This window comes from Lygodium microphyllum, chromosome 7 (genome assembly GCF_053477565.2).
Source record: "Lygodium microphyllum isolate KBCC chromosome 7, Lygodium_microphyllum_v1.1.10, whole genome shotgun sequence".
Lineage (NCBI taxonomy): Eukaryota > Viridiplantae > Streptophyta > Polypodiopsida > Schizaeales > Lygodiaceae > Lygodium > Lygodium microphyllum.
In genome coordinates, this window is record NC_141141.1 from 163,097,745 (window position 1) to 163,120,683 (window position 22,939).

Below are 22,939 nucleotides of genomic sequence, written 5' to 3' on the forward strand. Positions count from 1 at the left end.
CACTTTTGTAGTGAGTTTGCGCCACATTCAAAAATCAAGTTTCAAAATGTCCCCCTAAATCCTTTTTCCATTTGAGATGCTCACGTCTCACAACTCTCACCATATAACCACCACTCTAGGGCATTATTCCTAGCTTGGCTTTAGAGGATGAATGTGGTATGTGAGAAGCTAGCAATACGAATGTGTAATACATTTATAGTTGCAATGTAAGCTCATCTAGTGGTGCCTCTAGATTCGATATCATCAAGCCCACGATAGGACGCATCATCATATATGTGACTACCCTGGAGTGTGGAAATAGTAATAATACGATAAGTGGATATAGATGTCTAAGTATGGGGGAAGGGGGATTGTTTGGGGTGGGATGGGGGATAATCTAGATATGGTAGAAGGATGCAACATAAGTTTGCCAAAAGGTGAGATTGGATATGGATCATGGCTCTCATATCTACTCTAAGCCTCTCAAGTTGATACTCAAGAGTAGCTAGTGCAATTGCTACTACCCTTTATCTTGTGTCCACATCTTTTATAATGAGTTATGACTACACTTAAAACATCTTTTACAATGAGTTAAGGCTACACTTGAGCATCGAGCTTTGCGTTCAAAGATCTCCCCGGACTCCTTTTTCCACTTGCAACATGCACAAAGTAAGTTACGATGTAAGTATATCCAATTACATCTCTAGATTTGATATCACCAAGCTTGTAGTAGATAGCATTCTCACATACATGGTGGTGTAAACGTGGCTATGCTTGTGTGAAAGGAGCAATAATGCCATGGGCAGATGTTGATGGCTAAGCATGTGGGAGGGGGTGGTAGTGGAAAGTTAGTGCGTGTGAAATGCTTCGATATATAAAGGAGGTATTAACACATCATGTATGAGCAAAAGCTACCTCCCAAGATCCCAATATACAATGCACTATATTTCTCTGCTTCATGTTGAAGGCATATGTGTGCACCTGATTGTAAAATTCTTCCCATCATAAATGAGGAGATGGTGGCATGATCCTGACTCCAATAGCTCCCAACCTTAATGTAGGGTTGCCCAAGTATCAACTTCTTTATGACACAATCCTTCTCCATAATAGGCAATTGTATCAAAACCACCTCGAAATCCATTGTAGAATAGTTATCTCATCACATCATCCTCGTATTGAAATCTCCAATTGATAGAACATGTCCTTTGTGTGATTTCATTAGAAAGAGTGTTACATGATATATTTCCTCTCACAATGTCATGTGGTAATGTCATTAGAAAGAGTGTTACATGATGATGTATTTCCTCCTATCACATTCCCTACTTCCTTGCCTCATCTCTCTCTATATCATCTACCTTGGCATATTTGGAGCTATCGGCTGTGAAGTAGCACACAACAATTCCAACCCTTACCTCTATGAACAAAGAGAGCGACCATATTTTAAAATCCACAACCAACAATGTTACTAAGATATTTATTTAACTATATGGTAAACACAATTAACTTGTAGCCACTGGTTACAATCCACAACCAACAATGTTACTAAGATATTTATTTAACTATATGGTAAACACAATTAACTTGTAGCCACTGGTTACAAGGATACCTCCATTCTAGCCTTAGCAAAGAAATGAGTCGTGCAAAACAGGCTAGCAACAATGAATAAGCATAATAACTAGTCAGTTCTTGTGTTAATATATCTGTTTATACTCCTAAATTAAATATCATCAAAACCATGGTAGAGGGCGTCCCTACACACGAGATTAATCTCCCATGAAAGGAACAATAACATAATGGATGTACATAGATATTTAAGCATGTACCAAATGGATGTTGCATGGCAAAAGAGAGCTCTATCATTGGAAGCGATTGGAAGCTGCAATTCTCTGAACTAAATTGTATCTGCTTGCATTAATTTACTTCTCTGGAGTGACTCATCCGTTTCAGCACAATACAGACAAATGTGTGCACTGGCTATGTAAATCTAGGTCTCTTTTGTTGGTTACATGTAGAACTGTATTGTGCATAAAATTGATTTGATTCACCAGGCTGCATGCTTGCTGTGTCTGTGCTGCACATCAAGGCAATAGTGAACAATTTTGTGACCAAGGCAACATGTGGGGTATTTATATGCCATCACTGTCATTTAACTCTGTTTGACTGTTCTCACTAGAGATTATCCACATTCCAAAAGTATACCAGCAATCTTTATTACATTGCATAGACTTTCACTGTACCTGCCAGTCTTTGTACAGTGAGCTGAGAACTGCATGGCCTTTCTCATAGTATAGGGGTGATTATAAATGGTCAACAAACATAGAAACCCACAAATAACATCTCCAAGCTTGGGTAGAGAATTGGGACTTGAAATGGTCTGCTATGAGAAGGGAAAGATCCTTGACCGAGCAAACAAATATACTCCCTTGGCCATCTCCTGAACTACAAATAAATGTTTTTACAGTTGACTGAGCCAGCATTCATCTTACATGGAGCGCACGGTATTGTGTTGGTGTTTTTTTTGGGGGGGAGGGGGAGCACACGCAGTGTGTGTGGTGGAACCCAGGCCTTACCAATGGACAAAAAGCTAGTCTGCCATTGTGGTTTCACCTAAGACTTTAATAAAGCTGTTGGAGCAAAAAATTGTTGCATTTTCACCAGGTGGGATATCATTTAGCAGTTAAGTTATAGGGTCACCTTTTTACTTTGATCATTTTGATTCTAGGGTCCATTGACCGTCTTACAATATCTCAAGAGTCACAAGCATACCTCTACATTGGAGCTTTCGAGTAATGTTTTAAGTCATTGAAAAACAAGATTAAATAAATGATGCGAATTCTGCTCAAACAATGTGAAACCTGTACGACTCCTTGTTTAACAGCATTTGAACCTTTATATGAGAACACTTCTAACTTCCACAATCATTGATGCTACAACTCTGACTTATCTGAGAAACACTGTAATTTTCGGTCATTCACATTGTTAGTATTACTTGCACCACTGATTTGTAAAATCAATAAGGAATCCCAGCTAACATTTACATGATAGGAGTTAACAGCAAACTGAAAACAAGATTTCAAGTAGCAAAGCCAGCTAGCTACTCCTCGCACTGATCTGCTGTCCCCTTTTCATCATTTGCAGCAGCCATCAGTTCGTTAAATCGCTCTGATTTCAGAACAAAATCATACTGCAAGGAATAAACTTTAGCTGAGATGAAAACCACCACTAGACTACCAAAGGGTAAGTATCCGTGACCCTCATATAGAAATTTGCCCTCCACCCCATCAAAGAACCAAACAAGCACATGCATACTGGATGCCACCCTGAATCTTCAGGAACTACATGACTAGAGCAATTATTTCACATGTTAAAGTACCAACATGCAAAGGAAGCAAAGATGTAGTAATCCCTAACAGATTGTTTGTTCTTGAGCCACACTGACAGAATACGAGCAGCAATGTGCCAAGTCTGCTACAGAGATGATGCCATACTTGTTGCAGCCATAAATAACATTTAGAAGAGCAATGAAAAGCATCGGGCTCACTGCTACAGGAAAACAAAAGCACATCCATGAGATAGTTGCTCACCTTGACTCGCTGCACTATCCCACCATGTGCCTCATCCCTAATGTCTATCAAAGATGAGTAGATATCTGTAGCAAACACCGGTAAAAGATATGAAAAGTCCATATGCCATGTCACACCATAACACAATTATCAGTACATAGAAGTATACACCATACACCATCAAAGATAAAGATGATGGATGCTTGTTAGCTTCTATGAGAAGATTTGAGCTGTAGGACATTACAATCACAGGAGCTTTAAATGTGAACTAATACTGCTGACTCTCCTGAGTTGTCTCCAGCTTACAAAGCAGACTGTTTAAGTGAAAACTTTATCAGCTACCTGGTAAGTAAGGCTCCTATCAGTTTCCTAAGAGAGACATTAACCAGTCATGCAGATTTCATCACTTTGAGAGATGCATGAGCCTTCACAAGGTCAGTCCTGGAAGCAAATACCGTTGTAAGTATGGTGATCGAGCAAATGAGCCATGATATTAGCTTCTAACACAAAAGTAGACAATCAAAAGTAAAGTACTTATGGAACAAGCATCTACATTAGCCTCTCAACCAGCAAATCTGGCTGACAAGTTCCACCAAGACATTGTTGCAACTTCTATAGTTGAAGAACCATGCCATGATCAACTAGCTCCCTAGTCAAGAACAGCAATAATGAGGGGAAAGGCCCAAATCCTTTCCTAGATTCGAAGTTCGAAACGATGCCAGAAACATAAGAGCGAGCAACTTTTTATTAAGAAGCAGCTACAAACAAACTCAGAAAGCTCTATCATGTCAGCAGCTTCACCATTAGACCAAGGCATCATTTCACAGAGATCATTGTAGGGAGTACTTTTGCTTACCCTTCACAACAGCAAGTCCACTGCTCGTCAAGATTACAGGCACGCACGCGCAGAAAGGGAAAAAGAACGGCAGAAGAGGCCGTTTTTTGCTTAGAAGAGGGGCATTTTGGTGCTGGAGACCACGATCCTGTTTTGCCGAACGTTCTCAATCTCCTGATCTGTTGCCGCGCCGCCATGATTGCTGAGCTGCGCCATGTCCGGCTGGAAACCCTAGGGAAGACTGACCCGGTTGATGAGCTGCAAGTTCAGGCCTTCAGGCGAACCGCCCTTTACAGACAGTGTAATTGTACCTGTAACTGGCGTTTTCGATTTGATGCGTCATACATATATAGACGTACGGTATTAGGCCGGGTTCAAGACGGGGGTGGAAGGCACCATGCAGCCTTTCCGCCCCCAAACAGACATCCACGTGGCACATGACGTTCACAGAGGTGACAGCACGCTAGCAGCAGGGACTGAAACGTGCAGGCGTTTCTTCCAACCCCCGGGGGCCGGCCCCCCCTCCCCAATCGACCTTCCGCCTTGACACACGTCAGGGAATATAAAAACAACCTTAAAATCAAACCTTTTTTGACCCAAACGTTTCTCTCTTTTAAAACGTTTATTTCTCTCAATTGTTTCTTTCAACCTTTATATTTAACCATTTTTTTCCCTCAAATGTTTCTTCCAGCGTTTATTTAAAACCTTTATAAACCACAAAACGTCTACATTGCAAGGGTTTGATCCAACGTTCAATTTTTTTGCCTTTCCTTTCAAGCACTATATAAAGAAACACATATTTGGCTTGGTTTTACTTGGAGATTTCAAAGGCCGAATCCACGCACTTCAAGAAGGTAACCTTACCATCATGCAAATTCTGTCCTCAATGCATTATCAAATTTATCCGAGTGCCTTTCTCATATCATCTTCTTGTTCTTTTATAGGTGGTGTTGAGGGTGCAAGGTGTGACACAAAGGTATCTCTTCTCTTTGCTATTGGATGCCTCCTTTTTTCATACCTCCTTTGAATACATCTTTACCACTTGATACCTCCTTTTTCTCCACTTGATACCTCCTTTTTCTCTCTCTCTTTGCTAATTGATACCTCTTTTTCTTTTTGTAAGTGAAATGGATAAACACCAATTTGATTCCCAACTTGATGAGGAAGAGAATGTTGTCTCTCAAACAATGTTCTCTCAATCCACTTACTATCCCTTCTCAACCTCTCCTTTCTTCATGCCCCCGCATGGCTTCCCTACCATGTTAACCTCCCCCTTCTTCTTTAGAACACCACCTCCTAACTTGGCTCCTAAGCCAACAAGCCCTTCTTCTCAAGCATCTCCACCCACTTCCCAAAGCGTGGAGAATGGTCTTGCTCAATGGAAGAGGATCAAAGAATAGTAGCATTCAGTTTCAAGTCTTCAACTGCTCTGTTATCACATCCATCAACTCTTTCTTGATATTTGCTACTAATTTGGAGAAATAGTCCTTCAAACTTTCACCTCTTATTGCAATTACAATGGAGTTTTGGGGTCTCTCTATGATCACCACATAAACATGCTAGGTTGATGCTGAAGGGATGTTGTTCTGATTCTAATTCAAGACTCCTTGTTGGGCTGGTTTTGATCCCAATTAGTAGGATTCCAAGGTTCTTGTTGTTGATAAGTCAATGGTGGGATCAATTGAGACCAATGCTACTATGGTTGAGTCATCATTAAAGGCACAAATGGTGGCCACTGTGTTGAGTTGGAGCACTATACGAGGGCAATATTGGCATCCGTGGATAAAGATAGGGTATATCTTTGGGATTGAATTGGGATGATATGTTGCTCTTGGCATTAAGGGAGGCAAGCCTTACTCGATTCATGGTCAATCTAGCCTCTACTTCATCATACACTCTAGCACCTTCCAAGGCACCTTGCAATTTGGTTAGCCTTCTCAATTCAAGAAACTTTTGAGCCTTTAGTTGTGGCCATTTAAGGAATACTCCTTTCTGAATTCCATCATCCAAGTTGTGGTTAGACTATTTGTTTAGTATGGATTCCATTCTAGAGACATAGGATTCAACTCATTCTCTAGTCAACTGGCCTAAGTTCATGAATTGCTCTCTTATTCACTCTTCAAAGCCTTCACACTTGAACTTGATGAGAAAAGCATGCTTCAATTCATCCCATGTGCTCGATAGAATTTATATACATGAAGTTAGAGAGCTTAAGTAGGCTACGTAGTCATCATTAGCAATAGGTTAGACTCATAAAAACAGTGTAGAGTGGGCTAGATGATGAAAGAAGATCAAGTATAGGGAAGTAAACATGGTCAAAATATATGTCAAGATGAAATACTCAATGGTATTGTGCCTTTGTCCCTTGCCAAGACACCATCATGACAAAACGAGCAACATTACCACCACAAGAATCCACCTAACCAAGTTGAGATGGAGCAATATCAAAGATCATGTGAAATTATTGGTGAATCAAGATTCCCAATTTGCATCATTTCCCATCATAAGCAAGACCACATAAACTTCTTATTCATGAAATATAGAGCAATACATCAAAATAACAAAGTTGAAAATGTGTTATAGAATATGTCTTTGCTAGCTTCTAGTTATCTATGCTTCATTTTAACTCAAAAGTTTTAGACGTAGCATGTCATGAGTACATAGGAGTTCTCTTAATAAACATTCATTTACAAAGGGGCTTGCTAAATATTCTAAGAGAGGAAAGTATACATAGAAATACCCTTTTTACTCAGTAAAAAGGGTATTTTCTACACTAGAGGTATGGATTACTTGAAAAATGTATATAAGGGATTTGTTTATAAGGGCTGGAATGCATGTGACACAAGAAATTTCTTGATAGTGATTGCCTTGGGATCCTAACATGCTAGTAAAAGAATCCTAGAAATTATTTTACTATTTGCCAAGTGGGCCTGTCAGCCAAGCACATGCACTTGGTTATTGGAAATGTCTTTTGGCTATATTATTCTCACAAATGAACGGCAAATTTTAGGGTTTCAAAGTCATTCCACGAGTGACTAAGATGAAATTTCATAATTTACTTGCATTTGCATTTAGGCACTACATTCTTTTCTTTCTTTACTAACTTTATGCCCTTTGCATTTAGGTGATACATACTTTCTTCTCTTCACTAATGTCATGCCCTTTGCATTTTCATTCCCAAGCACATATGCAACATTTCTTTTCTAGACTTTCTAGTTGCTTTGGACCATGCCATGGAACTATCACTCATATAGTAAGGTGATTATGTTGATGACAATATCAATATTGGCAACCACAACAAGAACATATGAAGTGGATGAAGAGATAGAAAAGAAGTGGAGAAAATGGAAAGACTATGAATGTGAAGTATAAGAAAAGTCTAGGAGACTTGAGACACACCATAAATTTTAAAATAAGGCTAGCTCTTGTACACTCAAAAGTTATAAAATCCATAAGGCTAAGGATAAGCCAACTCATTATACCACATCAATTATAAATTTCATAACCTTTTTAGAGCAACTTGGGAAATTCTTAGCCTTAGGTTAAAAAAATTCACCCAAATCTAAGATATGGATTGGATTGTATAAAAATCTTTTTACTTTTGGTAGATTTTTAGTTCATTTTATCATGTGAAAACAATGTGACAAGATTGGTTGAGAGGGAGAAGGAAAGAAAGAAAGAGTATGTTAACATCTCTAAAAGGACAATGGGACCTATGAGACTATACCGGTACATATATTGAAGTGTATCTCTCATTTAGAAAGGATAACAGACATGCCTATGAGATTGAATGTTAGGCAATATTCTATGTAAGAATATGCATGTGGTGTACTCAAAAAAACTAGTAGCAACCCTCTGCTTGGGTGGGTCTAGCTATGGTGGGCTCCTATCCTTAAGAATAACAGCTCTACACCTTTGAAGCTCCAAAGTTAAGAATCCCAAACGCCTTTGAACCTCAAATTGCATTTTTAGAGGGCCAAAAACTTCTTAAAGTAGACATTGGTATATGCCTTGAATATAGAAATATATTATACGTTGATAGATATAGTGCTCCTTCTCTAGATCTTTATCACAAAGTTGGCACATGCAGTCTTCTACCTCCATATAATCCTCCCATTTTCCCGTTTCAATCCTTAGATGATGTGTTGAGGTATGGATCTACCTAATAGTTGTATGTACCCATATGGTAGCTAGGAGAGAGAGAGAGAGAGGGAGGGAGGGAGGGAGGGAGGGAGGGAGGGAGGGAGGGAGGAGGAGGAGGAGGAGGAGGAGGAGGAGGAGGAGGAGGAGGAGGAGGAGGAGGAGGAGGAGGAGGAGGAGGAGGAGGAGGAGGAGGAGGAGGAGGAGGAGGAGGAGGAGGAGAAGAAGAAGAAGAAGAAGAAGAAGAAAAAGCGATACATATAATGGCATGCATCTCTCATCTTAAAATGTAAAACATATGCCTATGAGACTAGAAATTAGGCAGTATTCTTTGAGAGAGAGAGAGAGGGGGGAGGGAGGCAGGAAGAAGGGAGGGAAGGAGGAGGAGGAGGAGGAGGAGAAGCGATACATACAACGACATGCATCTCTCATCTTAAAAGGTGAAACATATGCCTATGAGACTAGAAATTAGGCAGTATTCTTTGAAAGAATATGCTATGCTCGTAGTAGAAATGTAAATAATAATACTGAAATAGGGAAGAAAAGAGAAATGGTAGAAATGCTTTTTCCCTTAGTGAATTATCTCTCTGAGGTGGAGATGTAGCTCTATATGGTTAAGATGCCTTGGCATTTGTCTCTTGTGGTACTCAATTATAGCTCTAATATGTCTGTGATAAGGGTGTTTGGGTCTCCTCCTAGATAAACATGGGCATCTTGCTCGTTTAAGTGACAATGGTCTATCCAAGGGGATACCTCTTGAAGATGAAGCGGCTTTGCAATGTGTCCCTATTGGCTGTCTATCAATAGTGGTGGCCAATCTTGTAGTGGACTGTGTGGTAGCGAGAATGTTGGTAACAACCCTCTATCTAGATGGGGCTAGTAGTGGGGAGATCTTATCTTGTAGAATAGTTGCTTTACGCCTCTAAAGCTCTAAGAGAAAGAATCCTAAACACCTTGGTTTCTCATTTTGACACTTTTTGCTTATAGCTTGCATTGAGAACTATTAGGATGCTACATTATGGAAGGTCTACAAATCATTTAGGATTCCAAGGGAGCTTTTCTCTTACAACTCTATTATCCCCATTCCACAAATTTTGGTGACCATAGGAATCTAGCTAATTAGAGGACTATCAAAGTGTTACATATATTAACCAAGTATCATGGACCAACACTTGAAAATGAGCCCATGGACTCAATAGAGTAGAAGGGTGTTCAAGCCCTTGGATAGCTTGGTTTTTGCAGTAACTCTTGCTCTAGACCATATTTCTACGTGAAGGGGTCTGATTGATCAACTCATAAGGGTGTAGACTTTATCGATGCTTTGTGGATTTTGCAAAGTCTTTGGTATAGTCCAATTGGAGTATTTTTTATTGAGATTACAAATACTTAGGATACCATCAAAGATAGTATGGGGCATCATTGCATTGTATGAGTGAGTAGTAGGGAGGGTTAGATGCTTAGGTGTTCTATTAGAGGAGAGAGAAATCATGGAGGTGAAGCATGATACTTTTTGACACACTTATAAAAGCTTGTGTAGTTATAGATAGAGAAGGTGGGAGTGGTGCATCACTCTAGATTATAAGCCACTTTAGTATTATATGCCATCTTGATATTTTACTTAGGCAGGATTATAATGCCATATGTATGTTTATATATTTTTGTACACATTGGGCTCTTAATAAGTTTTGTGATAACTAAGGTGGTGTTTTACACATCCACCAAGAGGGTTACTATGAGAGAGAATCATCACATACAAAGGCAACTAGGTGCATGTATAGACTCATTTTATACTTTGGCATCACTTTTACTAGCACAAGGAGATATTTTTCATTGTTTAGGATCATTAAGACATTTTGATACGAGGATTTGCCAGACTACATACATGCAATGTAGTTGCCCATTTTCAATAATTTTACATGTAAGTACAATTATTTGATATATTATACATTCTTTCTATCATGTGTGTAATACCTATATGCACTCTTAGACTCTCCATTTATGAGTAGTGACAAATGGGGAGAATTTTTTTCCATTTTCTTTCTAGGTTGATCCATAGTAAATCATCAATACCACGAGAGATTATCTAAGTAGGGCTTGCAACATCCCCCATGCTAGTGGGGACCGTGTTCTAGACCATTTCACCTAAATTAGAGGAATTAGATCCATGAGCCTAGACAAGCTACCATGTCAAGCACTAGGGGCATCACAAAGTATTGCTATGCATAGTTGCCACCTATCATAGTATGTTAGAAAACTAAAAGGGTTCTTAAAATGTCGGCTATATATATATATAGATGTCTACTCTTTTGAGCATGATAGGATCCAATGAGGACTTCCCAAATCTTAAACTCTCATAAGAGGAGAGAAATAGAGGTCCAAGATAGGATGTGATACGTACACATACTTGATAGACTCGGTTAGGTTTCATACCCACCAAGATGTACCATTACATATATCACCTCCTTGGATTCGTAGATGACAGGCTTGTTAGATGGCAAAGCTACATGGATAGTACATATGTTCTATGCTATGATGATTGCTATTAGCTAGGTTAGAGTATTATCTCACACACATCACCCTTGAGATTGAGATATGTAGAGCATCACAAGTGATCAGTGAGGACAAGATATGTAAGGTTTGCTATCAAGAATTGAAGTTAGAGGAGCATTATGCTCATATATGCTCAATATACAATTATAGGCTACGATAGAGAGAGAGAGAGAGAGAGAGAGAGAGAGAGAGAGAGAGAGAGAGAGAGAGAGAGAGAGAGAGAGAGAGAGAGAGAGAGAGAGAGAGAGAGAGAGAGAGAGAGAGAGAGAGAGAGAGAGAGAGAGAGAGAGAGAGAGAGAGAGAGCTTTTCCATGCACACAAATTGAAAGGTAGATTGAAAATGATAGGTGAGATGATAGTGAACCCTTTGAATCTTATTTAATGCTAAGTGATCTAAAAGGTGTTCATACCTAGACACATACTTTTACACACAAAATTGTGTGTTCACACACAAGGATGAATAATAACTAATAAATTTTCCATTGGGGTAATGTATGATTGAACTTGTGATATGAAACCTACAAAAAAAGAAAATGGGAATGTCTTACCTTGAAGGGGCAGTGTCTAATCCTATACGATAATTCTAGAATGGAGATACAAAAGTGAGAGAGGTGCAACATGAGGATAGTCACAACGTGGTTTTTGGACAAGCTCGAGGACCCAAAGTAAGACATGGTTTAGATATGTGTGTCTGTAGCATCGAGGTTGATCAAAAGCGAGCGTGGCTTGGAGGCACTAGGCAAATGACCAAGGGTCAAATCTATGGATATAGCTTTTAGGCTCAAGTCAAAGGTCACATATGAAGTGATTACAATTCTCCCTCAAAACATAACTTCTTTGTGAATCAAAGGAAAGAATATAGAAAGAAATAGAACTCGAAATAGAAAGAAATACAACTTGTTTTGGATTAAAATCTGAGCGAAAAATCCCACACATTTATTTGATATGCTTATGATAGGAATGTCTTAGCGCATGAGTGAGTGTGGCCAATGTCTAATTCCAACCACATTTTTATCTTTTGAAATATTTTAAATTATTTTTATTTTATATTAATTTTTTTAAAAAGATTAAAATTATCCCTTAATGTTGATGTTGAGGGTGACATGGTGAATGTTTACCGCTTGCAAGAGTGTTGCCAAGCACTCAATGCTTGGTGAGTCATTTTTTACTCAATCTCAAAGGTGAGTGCTCCGATGGTTTTGATAGTATCATGAGGGGTCTTGATTGGATGTCGAACGGCTCTAATGAAAAAAGCCCCAAATTTTAGAGATGAACTTTAGAGAAAATTTAAAGTAAATAGAAAAACCCCAAATGTGTGAGAAATATCCCCTTTAAGAACTAGGTTGACGGTGCAGGTAAGTAAAAGACTATGAAGTTCCATATGCAAATCTTGCATGTTTGTTATGTAGCAGTTTACTGATGGTGTTTAGACGTGTGACATGTTTTAAAGTGAAGTATAATGTCGATTAAATACATGGAGAACCTCGAAAGGAGAATATGTATACTTCTATAGTTCGAGTCAATGATCATGAGTTTGAACATTCTCATTTTTTGCTGTGTTAAATTAGGTTTCTTCTCTTTAAAAACACAACTTTTTACATATTGTTGGGTGTCTGTATAGGTTATTGTAACTTGGCACAGTTCTATTTTTCTTATGGATGGTGGCCTCCTCAAAATTCCTAGCCTTGTATATGCTATCAACAATTTCTTCTATGTTAACCTTGAAATTATCCTTGAATGGTTGGAATGTTTCTAGGTCTTTCTTTAGTTTCTTGATGGGATTTCTTCGATGTTGTTGGATTCTTATCTCGATATTGGTCATTTGTCCTACGTATTCCTTGTCGTTTTTCTTACATCTTATACTATAGATGAAGTACTTGGTTTTGTGTCTCTACCTTGGTGCTTTTGGAGGACTGGCTCGTGGGTTTTAGTTGCATACAGTTCCGGATGATATGAAAGTATTTGAGTTGGTGGCAAGACTTGCAGTGGTTGAGGTTGCAAGTTTGGCACTAATAGAAGTTTGGTTTCTTCCTTGTTTGCTTCTATCTACATTTTTGCAAGAAAAGTTGATATTGTTATTATTTTTAAAAATGTTTGAGAAGAATCGTTTTTGAGAACTTTCCTGTTACTATGTAGTTTATGTTGCTATAAATGGATTGCAGTTGGAACCATATTTTTGGATGTAGACCTCTTTGCTCAAAAGGTATGTGACCTTCTCGATCGTTATTGCAGGATTGTCACGATCGTGATCGTAGTAGTTCTTTTATGACTTCTATCAATTGGTTGAGCAAGATGTTAAATCCGTAGTGTAGCAGCTCAATTGGATATGTTCTGATACCCTTTGTTCTTATGTCCAAAAGTGTTTGGAGAATGTTGTTTGTAGCGGATTGTCAACCAAGTCTTCATACTCAACTTTGAGTTTGTCGAGTATATATCTTTGAGGAGTCCTGCATATTCAGTGCATATGACTTAGCATTATTATTTCAAGTAAGAATGAAGGTTGCGTAATCGGTAGAAGGTTGTGTACCATTTGCGATCTTGTCATTTGATGAAAGACATCGTTGGTTGTCAAGAATTTGAGTGGATGTGGCTATCAATTTTTGGTGATCGTTGTACATTGAGAAGCCATTGACGTATGTTGGTGGCTTTTGCCCGGCGACATTTGCCATTCTCATTTGGTTTGACGTTACGTACTTGTATTTCTGTGTATTTGCACGATGGTTCTCGATTTGACATTGGGTGTTCCTACGGTTTTGAATGTATAGCTAGAACATCTGCATGCATATGTCAATGTGGTTAGGGCAATGAGGATTAAAGTATGTACATCATTAAAGTATGTATGAAGGCCATGAGGATTCTTTTAGTTCAATGCCTTGTGGACAAAACATGCTTTCGCCATGTCATTGCCTGTAAATATGATCGCGTAGATGTCTTCTCTATCTATGCTTATATTGCAAAATCTCAAGGATTTGAAGCACTTCTTGAAGAAAAGCGCAAAAGAGATAATGATCAACCTGAAGGATCAAAGAAAGCAACTAGGAAGAGTGAGCCAGTTCTTCAGCCTTCTTCTTCAAGTCCGGAGCAAAGCATAGCTGATGTGCAAAAGCCAAAGATGCAAGAAGACCAAAAGGGCTCAAAGTTAAAGGATTCGAAACCGAAAAAGTAATTTGGATTCAAGCTGCTATCCGATATCGAGATATCCACAAACTTGAAAAAGGTACTTGAATTTATACTTGGAGAAGTTTTGGGTATTGCCAAAAGAGAGTTCCATGATGTTATTTTTGACATCATAAAAAGAAAGCGCCAAATTATTCAAGAACTATTGCAAGATATGATCCATCGAGAGGCTTTAGTTGTTGCCGAGGCTATTCTCTATGGATTAGAGATTGAGGAGTTTGATTCTCAAGAAGAGATCATCGAGGAATCTACAGATGGATTTCTATGTATGCAGTCTAAGAAATCTCTTCATCCTTTACTTCAGCCTGTGCAGTATGATGAGAGCAACGATGCACCTAGATTGGTGCCTCGAAGCCATTTTTCTCGAAGTCATTGGGCTCGTGCGACTACAGAAACTATTGTTAAGCTTGGTGAAACTTAAACTCCTTGCGTTGCACTTTTGGATCATGGTTCCGAGATTAATGTAATTGTGCAAGGTTTATATGATACTGGTAGATGGCCAGTTTGATGTTGATCATGGTTGGCGCATGCGTGCGGCCAACAACACTGCAGGGGATTTATATGCTGCTTGCCTAAATTTGAAGATTTCCATTGGAGATGTGGGTGAGTCCTATCATTTCTTTATACAAAACTCTTGTTGCCTATGCATGGATCCAAAGCAAGGATGGGAAGAGAGCTGTTCAGTTCATGACTATTTGTATTAATCATCAACAGAATAAAGATTCCTTGAGGGGTTCCCCTCTTCCAGTAGGAGAGCCAGTTTTTTGCTAGGTACCACTGTCTTGCGAGACGATGGTGGTACAAGTCAGGGGAAGCTCTCGCCTCTTGGCATCGACAGTTTTTCCTCATGTGTTTATGGTGTATCCATTGAAAGTACTTTGTGTTTTTAGCATATTTTTGATATGCATAGAGCTGCTATATAGTATGTAAAAAGAAAAGAAAAAGAATTAATGATTGTAGGTGTTTTGCAGGAAGAAGACCGGATAGATGGTCACTATGATGGCCTTTCATACTCAGATACCATGGAAGAACTTTTGGTTTTGCTAAATGCTAATAATCAAGAGATGTCATATGTCTTACAGGTTCATTCTCTGGTGATGTATTGTGAGATTGCTGATTTCATGCTTTAAAAGAATTTAGGTGCTGAGGATTCTTAGCAAAAAGTATTCCTTGCCGACATAATTCAGTAAAAAGATTTGGGTGTTGCTGTTTGTACACAGCAAAATTTGTGCTTTCGAGGGTTTTCTCATCATGAGGTGAAATCTGCAGGTTATAGCAATGAAGCCTGAGTTCAGACAAAATATAAGACAATTGGCAAGAAGGTTCAACCAGTTTGCAGGACCACTACCTTTGGACAGTGATGAGATGATTAGAAGAGCTGCTAAGAAACCTTCTTTGCGAGATGCTTCAGGTATTGGACATAAGTTTTCAGCTAAGACATTGAAAGAGATGAAGATTGGGACTGAAGATTTCCTACTTCTTGCAGAGGTAAGATGTTTTGAAGAGATGCTATGCAAACATGAATTTTTTTTTTCTTTCTTTTCACATGAGATTGGATGTGTTGATCCTAGGGTTGTGACGCCTATGGTTATTTTTACCATTCCGCATGTTCCTTGGAATCTACGGCCAATTCCTATACCGAGGGCTCACTTGCCAAAACTGATAGAGCTCTTGAATGAGCGGATCAAGATGGGAATTCTAGGGCCATCTTCAGCTCCATATTCCAACAGGTGGTTCACAATTCCTAAAAAGAATGGGACACTCAGATTCATATAGGACCTACAGCCAGTAAATAAGGTCACTATTCAAAATGTTGGTGCAGGGCCTATTGTGGATGAGTTTTCTGAGGCTTTTGCTGGACTTGCTATCTATTCTCTTGGTGATCTTTATTTGGGATTTAATTAGTTGCAGCTTGCCCTTGAAAGCAGAGATTTGACTATGATGAAAACACCTCTAGGCCTTGTCCGAATGTGTATGATTCCACAAGGAGCTACTAATTCGGTTGCTCATATGATGAATGGGATGAACAAGGTTCTACGAGATTTTATCTATGAGCTTACTATGCCTTTCATTGATGACTTACCTATCAAGGGTTGTATGGAAGAAGGTAAAGATGATTCTTTAGATGACCATGGTGCAAATTCTTTGTGACTCCACATATTTAAGATGTTGAGAAGATTCTTTGTAGACTGGAAGAAGTGAATTTGACCTTGTCACAGTTGAAGTCTATTTTTGGTGCCAGAGAAGTTCTGATTGTTGGTCATATGTGTGGTTATTATGGCAAGAAGCCTTCTCCTATGAAGATTGATGCCATAGAAAAGATTGTGGAGACTTGCTCCTTTATTTCGGAGGTTCGCAGGTTTCTTGGAGATTTTGTATTTTATCTTATTTGGATTCCTCACTTTGCTCATATTGTAGATGATCTTTATCAACTCTTGACAAAAGGACAATGTTTTTCTTGGGAGATGAAACATACTAAAGGCATGCAGAAATTGAAGAATTTATTGAGAGTCACTCCGACTCTTCGAAAGGCAAATTATGAGTGTGGAAGACCTATTATGCTTACTGTTGATACTAGTCCTATTGGCATTGGATGGGATATTGGCCAAGATGATGCAGATGGGAATAGGTATGCTATTCAGTTTGGGGCGAAAGTCCTAAATGAGCGACAACGAAGGTATCCACAAATTAAAAGAGAGATCTTGTGAGTTGTTACGACTCTCAAGAATGATAGAGACAGTACTTTATTGGAGCTACTGTGGTGGTTGAAATAGATTGTTTGCCTCTTCTAGGTATGATCATGAGTTGATCTACTCTAGATATTGCCATGCTTAGGTGGATTGGGTACATAAAATCCATGAACCCTGAGTTCAGGCACATAGCAGGTAAAGACAACCCAGTAGATAGCTGATATGCTTTCACGAGCGAGGTATGAAGATATAGATTTTTCTTGCCATGGCATTGGGGAGGGGGGGGGGTTGTGCCATGCCTTGGGGGGGGGTTCATGGGGTTTCCATGTCTTGGGGGGGGGGAGGGGGCCTTGGGTGGAGTGGCTTTTTTTTTTGGGGGGGGGAGGGATGGGGGGAATGGACTTGGGTGGAGTGGGTTTTTTTTTTTTTGGGAGGATGGACTTGGGTAGAGTGGGGTTTTTTTTTTTTGGGGGCGGGGGGTTTGGTGGAGCGGGGTTTAAGGGGGAAGGTGCACCATGTCGTGGGGGCTGAGGTGAGGTGGGGTGGGGTGGGGTGGTGTGAGGTGTTTTGGGGGGGGGGGGAGGGCGGGGGGGTTGGGTGGAGCGGGGTTTTCTTAGGGGGAAGGTGCACCATGTCGTGGGGGGGTGAGGTGAGGTGGGAGGGGGGGGTTTAGGGTGGAGTGAAGTTTTTTGGGGGGGTGAGGTGTGGTGGTTTGAGCAGGGTTTTTTGAGGTGAGGTGAGGTGGGGTGGGGTGGGGAGGGGGGGATGAGGGTGTGATGTGTCGTGGGGGGTGAGGTGGGTTGAGCGAGGTTTTTTGAGGTGAGGTGGGGTGGGATGGATGGAGCGGGTTTTTTTTTTAGGGAGGGGGGGTTGTGCCATGTCTTGGGGGGGGTGCGGGGGGTTGGGTGGAGCGCAGTTTTCTTAGGGGGGGAAGGTGCGCCATGTCGTGGGGGGGTGAGGTGAGGTGGGGAGGGGGGGAGGGTCGGATGGAGTGGAGTGGAGTGGAGTGGGTTTTTTTTTTTGGGGGGGTGAGGTGGGGTGCGTTGAGCGGGAGTTTTCTGAGTTGAGGTGAGGTGGGGGGTTTTTTGAGAGGTTGGGGGAGGGGGATGAGGGTGTGCCCTGCCGTGGGGGGGTGAGGTGGGGTGGGGTTGTGCCATGTTGTGGGGGGGGCGGGGGCTTAGGTGGAGCGGGGTTTTCTTAAGGGGGGAAGGTGTGCCATGTCGTGGGGGGTGAGGAGAGGTGGGGTGGGGTGGGATGAGGTGAGGTGGGGAAGGGTTGGGGGGTTTTTTGAGAGGTGGGGGAGGGGAATGAGGGTGTGCCATATCGTGGGGGGGGGTGAGGTGGGTCGAGCGGGGTTTTTTAAGGTGAGGTGGGGTGGGATGGATGGAGCTAGGTTTTTTCAGGGGGTTTCCATGTCGTGGGCGGAAGGGGGGGACTTGGTTGGAGCAGGGTTTTTTTGGGGGGGGGGACTTCGGGGGAGTGGGTTTTTTTTTTTGTTCGGGGGGGGAGGGGTTTGGTTGGTGCCATGTCATGGTGGGAGGGGATTGAGTGCCATGACATAACATGACCCCCCTTCCAAACAGAGCATGGCACGACACGATGGGGCCCCTCCCCAATGACACGACACAACGTGCCGCACCCCCCTTCCCCTCCCCAACATAACATGACATTCCTCCCCCATGACACGACACGACGCAACGCGCCCCCCTCCCCCTCCCCAACATAACATGACATCCCCCCTTCCCCATGACAGGACGTGACACGATGCGACGCGCCCCCCTCCCCCTCCCCAACATAACATGACATCGTCCCCTCCCCCTCTCCCTCCCCCCCCCCCAATGACACGACGCGACGTGCCGCGCCTCCCTCCCCCTCCCCAACATAACATGACATTCCCCCCCCCCCCCCCCCCCACCCCATGACATGACGCGATGTGCCGCGCCCCCTCCCCCTCCCCAACATAACATGAAATCCCCCCCCCCCCCCCTATGACACAACACGACGCGACGTGCCCCCCTCCCCCTCCCCAGCATAACAGGACATTGCCCCCGCCCTCCCCCCCCTCCCCCCCATGACACGACATGACGCAACGCGCCCCCCTCCCCATCCCCAGTATAACATGACATCCCCCCTCCCCCGCCCCCCCTCCCATGACACGATGCGACGTGCCGCGCCCCCTCACCAATATAACATGACATCCCTCCCTCCCCCCCCCCCCCCCCCCCCCCCCCCCATGAAATGACACAACGCGACGCACACCCCTCACCCTCCCCAACATAACATGACATCCCCCCCCTCCCCCTCCCCCCCATGACACGACACGATGCGACATGCCCCCCTCCCTCTCCCCCTCCCTAATAAAACATGACATCCCCCCCTCATGACACGACACGACATGACGTGCCTCCCTCCCCCTCCCCAACATAACATGACATCCCCCCCCCATGACACGACACGACGCGACGGGCCCCTCTCCCTCTCCCCCTCCCCCTCCCCAACATAACATGACATCCCCCCCTCCACCTCCACCTCCCCCTCCCCAACATAACATGACTCCCCCCCCCCCCCCCCCCATGACACAACGCACCCCCCTCCCCCTCCGCAACATAACATGGCATCCCCCCCCCCATCAGACGACACAACGCAATGCGCCCCCCTCCCCTCCCCAACATAACATGACATCCCCCCACCATGACACAATGCGATGTGACACAGCCCCCTCCCCTTCCCCAACATAACATGACATCCCCGTCCCTCCCCCCCCCTCCCCCCTCCCCCTCCCGCTTCCCCCCCCATGACAAGACACGACCTGACGTGATGTGGCCTCCTCCCCCTCCCCAACATAGCATGACATCCCCCTCCCCTCAACACACATACACACCCATCACGATGGGTCTCCCCCCCCCCCCCCCCCCCAAAAAAAAATCGGCCCCTCCTCGACCCCCCCTTCCTCAACACACACCATGTCACAACGCGACACGCCCTCCCCCCCTCCAACATTTCCCCCCCCCCCCCCCCCCCACCTTCCCTCCAAAATTCGGCCCCCGCTCCTCCCCCTCCAAAATTCCCCCCCCTCAACACACACGACACCATGTCGCAACGTGCCCTCCCCCCTACCCCCCCTCCAAAATTCGGCTCCCCCTCCCCTCAACACGCCATGATGACACGACACGACGTGCCCTCCCCTCGAAAACAATTTTGAGCTTTGTAGGTATGCCTTGCCATTGGAGCCGATTGCACTTATGAGGGTAGTGGTGCTTGCTCCATCGAAACACTCCTTGAAGATTCAAGGGAGGGTGAGGTGAGGCGTATGGTCCGCACATCCGTCTTGTTGCGCGAGGAGTGCCTCATGAGCAAATGCCATGTACCCCCTACCGAACGGTTAGGCTCAAGCGACTTGTGGTGATCCTTGCGAGGACATCACGTCGTGGCAGTCAACATGTGCCCACTAGGTGGTGAGGAGCAAAGTGCGGTGCCTTGAACACGTGCCTTGTTGGTGGCGAGATCGTGTTCGAGCTCCATGGTTCTCAATGCTAACAGCAAATCTCGTCGTGAATATTGTGCGGCTTGTATCGATAAGGATGGACCGAAACCGATGGAACGATGTGATCGAGGTGCTTCTTCGTTGGCGGGGCTTGTTCCCGGTGGGGTTGAGTACACCTCACGATGGGCTCTTATTGACGCAAAAGGGTGGAATGCATGAGCGTCTCCATCGTCTTTTGACTCGACACGAGCTCGGAATGTGGCAGACAAGACAATGCGGAGCATGCCTCGTGGGTGGTGGTGGCGATGGTCGATGCATGTGCTCGTGTGTGGCTTTGTCCACGGTGGGAGATGAAAGCATACCCTCGTCCCATCCCCATTTGTCGTTTTCTCTTTCTCCCCGTAAACTCTCGAGCCTTTGTGCTCCTCCCCTCTTTCTCTTTACATCAAGAACAACACATTGGTGATGAGGTCGTGCCTTTTTGCTTCGCAGCCACAATTGATGTGGAGTTAGAAGGGGCAGCAACAGCGGTGCTGCTCGTGTGACAAAAGATAGCTACCCAGTTGATCCTGAAAGTAGTCATATGCTTGTCTCAAAGATTAAGCCATGCATGCGTAAGTATAAACTCTCTTGTACTGTGAAACTGCGAATGGCTCATTAAATCAGTTATAGTTTCTTTGATGGTACCTTGCTACTCGGATAATCGTAGTAATTCTAGAGCTAATACGTGCACCAACTCCCAACTTCTGGAAGGGACACATTTATTAGATAAAGGGCTTTCCCGATAATGCGGTGAATCATGATAACTTCCCGAATCGCACAGCCTCAGCGCCGGCGATGCTTCATTCAAATTTCTGCCCTATCAACTTTCGATGGTAGGATAGAGGCCTACCATGGTGGTGACGGGTGATGGAGAATTAGGGTTCAATTCCGGAGAGGGAGCCTGAGAAATGGTTACCACATCCAAGGAAGGCAGCATGCACGCAAATTACCCAATCCCGACACGAGGAGGTAGTGACAATAAATAACAATACTGGGCTTTTACAAGTCTAGTAATTGGAATGAGTACAATCTAAATCCCTTAACGAGAATCCATTGGAGGGCAAGTCTGGTGCCAGGAGCCATGGTATTTCCAGCTCCAATACCGTATATTTAAGTTGTTGCAGTTAAAAATCTTGTAGTTAGATCTCGGGGTGGGGCATGCGGTCCGCCTCCTTTGGTGTGCACTGATCGCCCCGCCCTTTCTGTTGGAGACGCGCTCCTGGACTTAATTGGCTTGGATGTGGATTCGGTGATGTTACTTTGAAAAAAATAGAGTGCTCAAAGCAAGTCTAACATGCTCTGAATACATTAGCATGGAATAACACGATACGACTCTGGTCTTATTGTATTGGTCTTTGGGACAAGAGTAATGATTAATAGGGATTGTTGGGGGCATTCGTATTTCATTGTCAGAGGTGAAATTCTTGGATTTATGAAAGACGAACTACTGCGAAAGCATTTGCCAAGGATGTTTTCATTAATCAAGAACGAAAGTTGGGGGACTCGAAGACGATCAGATACCATCCTAGTCTCAACCATAAACGATGCCGACTAGGGATTGGCAGATGTTATTTTGATGACTTCGCCAGCATCTTATGAGAAATCAAAGTTTTTGGGTTCCGGGGGGAGTGTGGTCGCAAGGCTGAAACTTAAAGGAATTGAGAGAAGGGCACCACCAGGAGTGGAGCCTGCGGCTTAATTTGAATCAACACGGGGAAACTTACTAGGTCCAGACATAGTAAGGATTGACAGATTGAGAGCTCTTTTTTGATTCTATGGGTGGTGGTGCATGGCCGTTCTTAGTTGGTGGAGTGATTTTTTTGGTTAATTCCATTAACGAACGAGACCTTAGCTTGCTAACTAGTTACACGAAGGATCCTCTTCGTGGCCAACTTCTTAGAGGGACTATGGTCGTCTAGGCCATGGAAGTTTGAGGCAATAACAGGTTTGTGATGCCCTTAGATGTTCTAGGCCGCACGCGTGCTACACTGATGAATTCAACGAGTTTACCACATGGGCTGAGAGGTCTGGGTAAACTTTTGAAATTTCATCGTGATGGGGATAGAGTTTACCCGCACGCAATGACTCTCAGCAAAACGGATATTTTGGCTCTTGCAACGATGAACGCAGCGAAATGCGATACGTAGTGTGAATTGCAGAATTTTGCAAATTATTGAGTCTTTGAATGCAACTTCCACCCGCGGCTCGTCCAAGGGCATGCCTACTTCAGCGTCCCTAACTCCCCTACACCCTCTCCCCTTCTTCGGGGAAGGGTGGAATTGGTCGTCCGTGCTCCGATGTGATGCCAGGGTTGGCTGAAATGTATCGGCAGCACCGTGCGGTGATGTTGCTCCACAAGGGTGGTTTGTTTCCTCATCAAGGTGGTGGCTATTTGCAGGTGCCTCTTCTAGGGTGCAGATGTCGGATCGCGCTCCTTGGAACCGGGGCTTGCCCTCGGTGACTAGAAATGGAACTCGGA

The 22,939-nt window shown here is 43.2% G+C and overlaps 1 protein-coding gene, 1 non-coding gene and 1 pseudogene across 2 annotated transcripts in view; 2 read left to right on the top strand and 1 right to left on the bottom strand.

Moving 5' to 3' along the window:
* Window positions 1–2,904: 2,904 nt before the first annotated feature.
* Window positions 2,905–4,831, bottom strand: LOC148034185 (uncharacterized protein At2g34160-like). The gene is made up of 3 exons (XM_087682195.1): window positions 4,399–4,831; window positions 3,564–3,983; window positions 2,905–3,163 (listed from the first exon to the last, which is right to left on the bottom strand). Exons 2-3 carry the CDS (start codon window positions 3,663–3,665, stop codon window positions 3,074–3,076), a joined length of 192 nt encoding a protein of 63 aa, XP_087538321.1. The 5' UTR covers window positions 3,666–3,983; window positions 4,399–4,831; the 3' UTR covers window positions 2,905–3,073.
* A 16,146-nt stretch (window positions 4,832–20,977) lies between these two features.
* Window positions 20,978–22,082, top strand: LOC148034186 (18S ribosomal RNA; annotated as a pseudogene).
* Window positions 22,083–22,936: 854 nt separating this feature from the next.
* The window catches only part of LOC148034187 (25S ribosomal RNA), a 3,340-nt gene continuing 3,337 nt past the window's right edge, over window positions 22,937–22,939 (top strand). Inside the window, exon 1 of the ribosomal RNA XR_015691503.1 lies at window positions 22,937–22,939. This exon is cut by the window's right edge and continues 3,337 nt beyond it. This is a non-coding gene — a ribosomal RNA (25S ribosomal RNA).

What these genes read in the sequence shown, in the direction of transcription:
- LOC148034185 (XM_087682195.1), bottom strand. Translation starts at nt 3,665, where the DNA reads ATGGACTTTTCATATCTTTTACCGGTGTTTGCTACAGATATCTACTCA. An exon ending in GGATAGTGCAGCGAGTCAAG is followed by an intron (nt 3,164 to 3,563) that starts GTGAGCAACTAT and finishes TATTCCTTGCAG; the next exon opens with TATGATTTTGTTCTGAAATC.